The sequence below is a fragment of the Anastrepha obliqua genome, chromosome 6 (assembly GCF_027943255.1).
Source record: "Anastrepha obliqua isolate idAnaObli1 chromosome 6, idAnaObli1_1.0, whole genome shotgun sequence".
Classification (NCBI taxonomy): Eukaryota; Metazoa; Arthropoda; class Insecta; order Diptera; family Tephritidae; genus Anastrepha; species Anastrepha obliqua.
The window spans coordinates 33,370,986-33,380,487 of NC_072897.1; the positions used below are offsets into that span (position 1 = coordinate 33,370,986).

Sequence of the window (9,502 nt, forward strand, 5' to 3'; positions counted from 1 at the left end):
AAAAATGGACCAGTATCTATCTATTCCATTTACTGTCCACCTAGACATATAATAAACTCGGATGAATATGACAAATACATAAGAACGCTTAACAATAGATTTATTGCAGCTGGAGATCTCAATGCAAAACACATTGACTGGGGCTCAAGACTCACCAACAAAAAGAGGCGTATTCTAATTAACGCAATTAACAAAAACAATTGCAGATTTATAAGTACCGGAGAACATACCTATTGGCCAACTGACGTAAAGAAAATTCCAAACTTGATCGATTTCTGCATAACCAAAAACATAAGCCATAACCAATTGACAATTCAGTCGTGCTATGAACTTTCTTCTGACCACTCGCCGATATTACTTGAATATGTAAGTTATATAAAATCTATAGATACATCTTTTCGCATATTTAATGACAGAACCAACTGGGAAAAATTCCGACACCATATTGACGATCAACTTATACCAAATGTGATATTAAAAACGCAACTTGACATTGAACGTGCCATTATCCATTTAAATGACGTAGTACTACTAGAAGCAGGGATCAGATCGGCACCAAAGCAAGCAAATAGAACAAATTCAGCAGCAACTGACATTTCTATGAAGAAGCAAATTATTGAAAAACGAAAGTTAAGAAAAAGATGGCAAAAAACTAGATCACCTGACGACAAGAGAAAACTAAACTTAGCCACAAAAATTCTTAAGGATACTTTAAACAAAAGAAATAACAAAGAAATCGAAAACTATTTGAAGAACCTGACTCCCAACAAAGATACAAACTACTCTCTTTGGAAATGTACCAAAACATTAAAAACCCAAATAAAACATCAACCACCACTAAAGAAAGAAGACAATTCATGGGCCGTTACAAAAGAGGAAAAAGCGAAAACTTTAGCAAAATACTTTGAAGAGGTTCTATCAAATGATGAAGAAAAGAAAATTGACAACTAAAACAACTACCATTACGACTTTACAAAAATTAAAAAGAACGAATACTCACGAAATAATAGCTTGCATCAAAAAAGGACTAAAACATAAAAAAGCACCCGGATATGACTTGATAACAGGAAAAGCATTAGTGGAGCTACCAACCAAGGCATATATATTTTTGCGAAACTATCTTATCATAAAAAGCTACCTAACTAACCAAAGTTTCTATATTAAATATGACAATCACCCTTCAGATATTCATCAAATAACTGCTGGAGTTCCGCAAGGAAGCGTTCTTCTCTCCTGACGAAACTAATTCATCAATTGCTACGTTCGAAGACGATACAATATTATTGGCATCGGACAAAAGCTTAACTATCGCTACTGAAAAACTGCAGCGATACACAAACGCAGTTAAGGAATGGTTCGATAAAAATAAATGAAGACAAAACCGTACAGGTTATATTTACTACCAAAACAAAATTTACTGCAGTTCCAATAAAAATAAATGGCAAAGCAATCACAATTAAACCAACTACTAAATACCTTGGAATACATTTGGACTCGAAACTAAATTGGAATCACCACGTAAAGCAAAAAGTCAAACAAATAAAAGAAAAACTTCGACAACTTCATTGGTTAGTCAGCACAAAATCCGGACTTACTATACAGAACAAGCTATTATTGTACAAAGCCATGATTAAACCAATCTGGCTATATGGACTACAGGTGTGGGGAACGGCTAAAAAGTCTCACCCAGTAAAAATTACATCTTCATAACTGGGTAGTTGATGATCTGACAAATCTCTAGGACTTCCAAACAATGGGCAATTAAACGTTTGTCTTAGGGAAAATTTGGTTGATGCTATTGTCGTCATATAAACTTTAAATAAAATATGAATATTAAATCCTTCTATAAGAAACTATATCTTTCGAATAAAGTGGAAGAAAAAAATAGACAAAGTAATTCAACTCACAGTACAAGGACGAGCTACTGGGAGCTCCATAAACGTATTGCTTGATGAAACAAACAGAGTGGAGTGTAGTGAATTAAATTGTTTCGGAGGACCTTCTCATATAAAATTTGTATTTAACATATACCGATATGGTAACAAATAGTATTTTCAAAAAAGTTAAAATTGTCCAGAATTTAAACTGAAATTTCAAAATTTGAGGACTCTGCTGGCGACAGAAGATACCGCTCGATTGGGCTGTGCAACTTTTCCGTACTATTAGAATTCGATCCTAAAAAAAAATTTTTTTTCGGCTCACTCTAGCACAGTGATGGTAAATGTAGGGAAAATTCCCTACATGTAGGGATTTTTGTCGAAAACTGTGGGTGTAGGGAAAAGAAGGACAGATTTTTTTAAATTCTGTAAATGTAGGGAATTTTCAAGAAGGACAGAAAAAATTTTAAAATTGCGGAAAAAATTAAAAAAGTTCACTTAAAATAGAAATTCGCAGAAAGATTTCATGCCAGACTTTTTCCTTATGGCAGCATACTTTTAAAAGCGTTAATACGGCAGCATTGCCATTTTTTTCTTCGTTAACGCTAACGGAATTTTTTCTTCGCGCGATAATTGTTAGTTGTCCTACGTTTTCTGCTGCTTTTCCCTTTTAAGGTAAGTTTGCAATTATTTTAGTTTTAGCTATTTTTATATTTAAAATTCATATATTTTACAGAAATGAGCTCCTTCTCTTCGACTGACTCTTCGGAGGAACACCAAGAAAAACAATGCAAATATAGAAAACAAAAATTCAATAACAAATGGCTTGACGACGACAATTTCAGTGGCTGGCTGGAAGCTGTGGCTAACGATGTATTTAAATGCAAATGCGCTGCGTGCGACAAAGTTTTGAACTGCGGTAAGTCTGATTTGCAGAAGCACGCTGAAACAAAAATGCACAAAAATAATATAAAGGCAACAAAAAAGACGCCTAAAATAAACAGTTTTTTTAAGAAAAATCCGTGTAAACCAAATGGTGCAAAAAATTTCGAAATAAGACTTAGCATGTTCTTCGCTGAGTATAATGTCGCGTTGCAAGTGGTGGACCATTTAATCCCCCTATTAAAAGAAATCGTGCCGGATTCGGAAATAATAAAAAATTGTGAGCTCGGAAGAAAGAAGTGTACCAGCATAGTAAAAAATGTATTGGCAAAAGAAGAAAAAGACAATTTAGTTCAAAAATTAAAAGTAAACAAATTTTCCATAATGATCGATGAGAGCACAGACATCGGATTGAATAAGCATATGTGTCTCCTGGTGAGATTTTTCGACGAGGAAAGCGAGCGGGTTGTGGTTAAGCTGCTGGATCTAATTCCAATAAGAACTGATTGCACTGCAGAAGCTCTGTACGGAATTTTTAAAGAATCCATTTTAGTTCTTGGAATTCCATTCAACAACATAATAGGCAATTAAAATACATTTTTTCAGCATATGCAAACATTTCTAATGAAATATTTTATTACATTTAAGGTATGTGCAGCGATGGTGCCAGTGTAATGATCGGACAGCATAATTCCTTTGCATCAAGATTAATTGGGGACATACCAAATGCTATAGTTGTAAAGTGCATCTGTCATTCTGCAGCAATTATTGCAAGTAAGGCTTGTTAGCGCTACCCAGAGGACTTGAGGATCTTTTGCGGCAAATCGGTTCGTACGTTTCGGGAAGTTCCAAAAGATGCGCGCAATTAGAAGCTCTGCAGGAAATGCTAAACGAGAAGAAAAAGAAAATCCTTCGGACTTGTACAACCAGGTGGCTTCTCATCACAAATGCGTCGAAAGTGTATTACAAAACTGGGATGTGTTATTGGCATTTTTCAACCAAGCTGTCACGCAGGACAAATTAAAATCAACAGAGGCGATTTTATTTGAGCTCAACAACCAATGCAATAAGATTTATTTATTTTTTCTCAAGTATGCACAAAATTTTATTAAAAAGTCTGAGCTTAACATTACTTTTGCTGTTAGATCGCCACATATTTCTCTACCGCTTGAGGAAGTTTTTCTCGGATTTGAATGTAACGAGCTCCTAAAAACTGTTCCAAAAACGGCTGCAAACAAAATTAGAACAGATTGTCTACAGTTTTATATTACTGCTTTGGAAGAGATACAAAGGAGATTACCGCTCAAAACTGAGCTATTCAAAGAAATTGAGTTTTTAAATCCAGAAGTTGCAATGGCAGTAAAGGGAAACAAAAATGATCTCACATTTGAGAACATTTGTAAAATAGTATGTGTGGATGCCAATTCTCTCCTACAAGAGTGGAGAACGTTTGAGTTCAATTTCTCTGAAGACGAAAAATCTAACCTTTTAAAGATGGGAGTTGAAAAGTTTTGGAGCGAAGTCTGTAAACTCAAAAATTTCAATGACAATTTTGTTTTTCCTATTTTGGCTAAAGTAGCGAAGTTCGTTTTATCTTTACCTCATGGTATTGCAGACTCCGAGAGAATTTTTTCTATCGTAACAGATGTTCGCACCAAAAAGAGGAATAAGCTCAGTCATCAAGTTTTAACTTCGGTTTGCATTATTCGTTCTTTTTTCCAAGACGAAAGTCAAGATTGCTGCAAATTTCAATGCAATGAATCTCATTTCAAGAAAATGGTATCTGCAGAACTCTATGATCACGTGCAGTAACTCAGAAATTCTTAATATTGACACTATGTTCCTTAGCCAAACGCAAATGAGTACAAAATACAAACCTTTGTATTGTTTTTATTAGTAACTTAGCTTTAGAAAATGAACTGAAAGTAATTTTTGTGATCTTAGTTTAAAAACTCTGTTATGTTTTCTTTTTAGGTTTGTCTTATTTTAAACAGAACTAAATGTAATGAAAAAGTCTAATTTTTAGTCTTTTTGCTGAATTTTTTTTATATGTATATGTGTTTATAATATAATAAATATGTGTATTTATATATACTTGAATTAGAATTTGTTTTTATTATAAAGAGGCAAATCAGCACCAAGTCCAAAACTTATGCAAATAATTCAATTTTGACGTTGCAAGTGTCTGATTATAGAGTAAACACAAGAGAAAAAAATGTAGGGAATTTTGTAGGGAAAATTTTTTGTAAGCGTAGGGAAAAGTAGGGAATTTTTTTGGGCTGTGTAGGGGTTTTTCAAAAAATCATTTACCATCACTGCTCTAGCATACATGCCACATGATAAGCCGGCGCCGCCAGACGAAGTGGCTCGGTTCTTCTCAACACGGAAAAAGTGTTGATGGCGTGCGACGCAAACGCCAGAAACGCCAGAGCTCTGGGGCAGTGCGGAAACGAATGATAGAGGTGAGTCACTTTTTGAATTCTTATTACATACCAACCTCGACATATGTTCGGAGCTCGGACATTTTTCCAGGCTGGGAAGAGGTCTTAGACGTTGCTTTATGCACAAACAATAACTCCCAAATAGTCACAAATTGAAGGATATCCTACAAGAAATCCTTTTCGGACCATAGTTGGATTCTCTTCGATATCCATCTCAAGCTTGAGGAACCGACGCCATATAGAAACCCATGGCAGCCGGTTCTACGTTACCGGAATGACTCGGGGTTTTCCTGACCAAGGCCTGCCGCCCCAGTAAACTAGCCCTGTCTAGTGAACAGTCTATCACCTCAACCCTAACGTCACAGGAGCAACTCCTCGCAGCAATCTTGCTCCAAATACTTCTCCTCAGGGCTGGAATCGAATCCAACCCTGGGCCAGAGGTATTATATTGCTGAGTATGCCACAAACGGCTCTACCCGAACTCCACCTCGGTTAGGTGCAACAAGTGCAACAGACCTGTTCAGGCCGTAAGTCTCATAGGGAGTGGCCCCCACGGTATGTGGCCACGTTTTACTCCCGCCAGCAGGCGTCTGGTACCTCAACGGCTACTACCCCCCCTGATAGGACGGCACCTCCAACCGCCACCGCAACCCACTCCTCCACGGAAAGGAGCCTATCGAAGCAACACAACTCCCCCAACACACCCGATCCTCTTCCTTCCAGTTCCAACTCCAGTGCGGGGCAAACCAGCAGCTCTTGGTTCCCCACACAATCTGCTCAGTGTGTCAGAACAGAATACCTCGGAACCTGGCATCAGTCAAATGCAATTTTTGCAATGGCTGGAGTCACTTTCGGAGATGTTCCGGCCTGCGCACCACCCACGAGTGGACAACTGACTACTTTGCCCCCTGCTGCAAAGCCCTGCAACCGCAACCGCCCCCGCGACCCACCACCATCAGGCCGCAACAACTATAGCGGAATACACAGCAGGTTCAACGTAGGCAACCACACGCGCCCGTTACCCCTCGTGCTACAGCCTTCGGACTCACGAATAAGGTTGACGAAATAGTTGACTTTATGAGACGACACAGTATCCCAATAGCTGCGGTCCAAGAAACCAAGCTGCACGCCAGGTCCTCCCTGATCACCAAAGATGGCTATGACGTGCACGAACATGATCGCGAGCAAGACAATGGTGGTGGCCTAGCGTTCATAGTCCACTACACAGTGTAGTATCGTCTCATTGACGAAAGCATCGACCGCAGGGACAACACTTTAGAATGTCAAGGTGTCTAGTTCAGGTGATGCCGAGCTCGAAATATATAAGTATGCCCTGTCACCTGCTGCCCCGCAGGATATCACCCTGACATAGGTGCGCTCATCAGGGGTGAAAACCGATTGGTTGTAGGTGACTTCAATGCGCATCACGATCTTTGGCATTCAAGTCTGCCAAATGATCGTAGGGGCCAGCAGCTGGCAGAGCAGATGGACGATTCGACATTCACCACTGTGAACGACGACGCCCCCACCAGATCAGTGGGCTATTGCAGCAGTTCGCCTGACCTAACAATAGCTAGCGCGTGTCTGATAAATAGCATAACGTGGCGACCTATGCTATCGCTTGCATCAGACCACTTGCCCATTATCGTCTCGATTGAGAGACCTGCCGACTTCGTTTCCGCGAATCACCGATGCTATATTAACTTTAACTAAGCTATTTGGGCCGGCTTCGCAAAATTCACCGTTCGTCACATCCCTAATGATGTGCGCGCAGGTGAAGGTGCATTCCGCAAGATGCTCACAGCTGCTGCAGCTCGCTTCATCCCCCGCTGGAAGGCTCAAGGACATCCGTCTCAATTTCCCAGCCGAAGCAGCCAGTTAAGCAAACGAGCGTGACCACCTACGCCAGGTCGATTCCGGGGATAACCGCATAAGGGATCTCAATTTGGATATCCGGCAACTGGTAGACCAACATAAGCGGACCAAATGGGTTGAGCACCTGAAGACCTGCAATTTCACCACTGGTGTGTAAGCTCTGGTCCACCGTTAGGTCTCTGTCGAACCCGACGAAACACAACGGCAAGGTGGCAATCACCTTCAACGGTTGTACTTCGTCGGACCCGAAGCGATGCGCGAGTTATTGTAACTGACTTTTTACAGTGCATCTTCTGGCCGACAGAACTAAGCGTCCTGCCACCAGACCGCTGCACAATGTGACGAACGACAGTGCGTCCCTTATTTTCCTCCGCGAGGGTAGGCACCTTGCCGTGGTGCGGAGGCTTAGTCGAATCATTAATCAGGCCTTATCATTGGATGGCGGTGGGTTCATTTACGTACATTCCAGTAATAAACGAGTTCACTCCACTCTCATGGTTCGGACTGTTTCTTGAACGATGACCAAGTTCTGCCAACTGGGTTGGAACAAGGTGTAACACGACCCGTGCCAAGGTTCAACCTGGCTGAGGACCCAGATCAAAAATAGCCCAGTCGTGAACGGAGTGCTCCGGATACCCTCCGGTTCTATCTAGCCTTACCTGTGCACACGGACCTCTGTGCAGGCGGACCTCCCATGTCCGACACTCATGGGACCAAAAATGTAGAACAATTTAAAGAAACATAATTCTAACAAGGAGGACGGTCCTCCCAAAAAACCGACGGAGGTGAACCCGACTGCTGCCACTGCTGCGAGCAAGGCAGTGGTCAGACCGCCAGTAATAGGAGACAGAGGGGGCTTGAGCGATAGGGCTGGTCCCAGTACGTGTACTGCAGGAGGCAACGGGGGACGAGGAGGCTTGGGAAAGCCGGTCTCCAAGCGACCAACACCAGGAGTTACGGGATCAACTCCGCTTAGGGCGAGCAATCCCCATTTCAGCTCAACCTCTTTCAGGGGGCGGGGGTCAGCACCTGCTTCCAGGTTTAACCGGCAGGTTGTCATAGAAGGGCCTAGTACCTCTAGGCGAAGTACTACTGTAGGGCAGGGGGGACAGGCTAAACATGTCCGTCCTTCTAAGCAAAGCTACTACGAGAAAAAGGTGGCCAGTAGGGTCTTATTTAAACTAGGAGAAGTAGCAATAGAACAGCTAACAGAAGAGCAGGCCAAATCGCTGGAATGGACAAATGGATTAATATCCGACTGGGGTAAACGGGCGAGTGCTACTCCTAAAATGCAACGTTCTGCAGAGCACTTAGGAGAAAAGGTAGCCAAAAAGCTAAAAACAGGTGGCTATAAATACCCAACAATCAGTTAGGTCGTAAAAGGCGGCGGTGAGGTACAGGCCGTCATTGACTAGGGAGAGGAGGAGTGGAACATTCCTAAGGAAAAACGGAGGTGGATTCAGGAGGCTATCGCCGAAGTTTACATCCAGATCCTAGAGGAACACCCCGGACCCCCTCCCCTTTGCCATGACCCAGGCTGGTATCAAGGTAGAGAAAAGCTCATCGCCTGCGAGGACGTTAGGTCAGCCACGCTCTACAGGTTGGTCGTAGCCAGGATGGGAGAGGTTTGGCCGGGAGCCAAACTCGAAGCGGCCAGCAAGGAAGAAATTCCAAGCAGACCTCGAGCTCGGGTTTGGTTTCCGGCCAAGCCGGCAGAGCCAAACAAAATCGAGCAAATGTTCAAAACATGCAACAGCGACCTGCCAACTCACAACTGGAAGGTAGGGAAAGTAGAAGAGCCAATAGAGTGAAGAAGGCAGGTGATGCTCATCCTCAATGGAGAATCGCTCGCCCCACTGGCGCAAAAAAATAATGTTGTAAGGTTCGGGTTCGTTGACGCAACTATTCGGATCTATCGCAGCGACGAACCGGCTTTGGACTCAGTTGAGGAGGATGACAAAGCCGGCTTGCGTAGCGATACGAAAGAAGGGTTGGTCTGCAGCCAGAGCTCAACCGATTCTGAGAGGCTGACCGGTGTGGGACCGCTTTTCAACGAAGAGGATCTCCTCGATGACACTGAGGGTGGGGAGATCTCGGAGGAGGACGTTGATGTCACGATGGTGGAGACGAAACGGACTGATTCTCATGAAGCTGATCCAAATTAATCTCCACCACTCTAAACTTGCGTCCGCGCACCTTTCCGTCCGCTTGGCTGCCGGTGGACTTGACTTAGCCCTCATTCAAGAGCCATGGATATGCGGCAACAAAATCTGTAGACTCGGAGTGAAGGGCTTCAAACTAATTGTCGTACAAAACACAGGTAAGAACCGCAGTTGCATTCTAGCTAGAAATAATATCAATATTTTCTTGCTTCCACAGCTCAGTAGCGGCGTCTTGGTGGCGGCAAGCATCGAGCTTGTCAAAACC

At 42.4% G+C, this 9,502-nt stretch overlaps 1 protein-coding gene across 1 annotated transcript; it reads left to right on the forward strand.

The window, feature by feature from the left end:
- The first annotated feature begins 2,612 nt into the window (after positions 1-2,612).
- LOC129249997 (uncharacterized) lies at positions 2,613-3,818 on the forward strand. Its single transcript, XM_054889646.1, has 2 exons — positions 2,613-2,796; positions 3,408-3,818. Exons 1-2 carry the CDS (start codon positions 2,616-2,618, stop codon positions 3,545-3,547), a joined length of 321 nt encoding a protein of 106 aa, XP_054745621.1. The 5' UTR covers positions 2,613-2,615; the 3' UTR covers positions 3,548-3,818.
- The last annotated feature ends 5,684 nt before the right edge of the window (positions 3,819-9,502 follow it).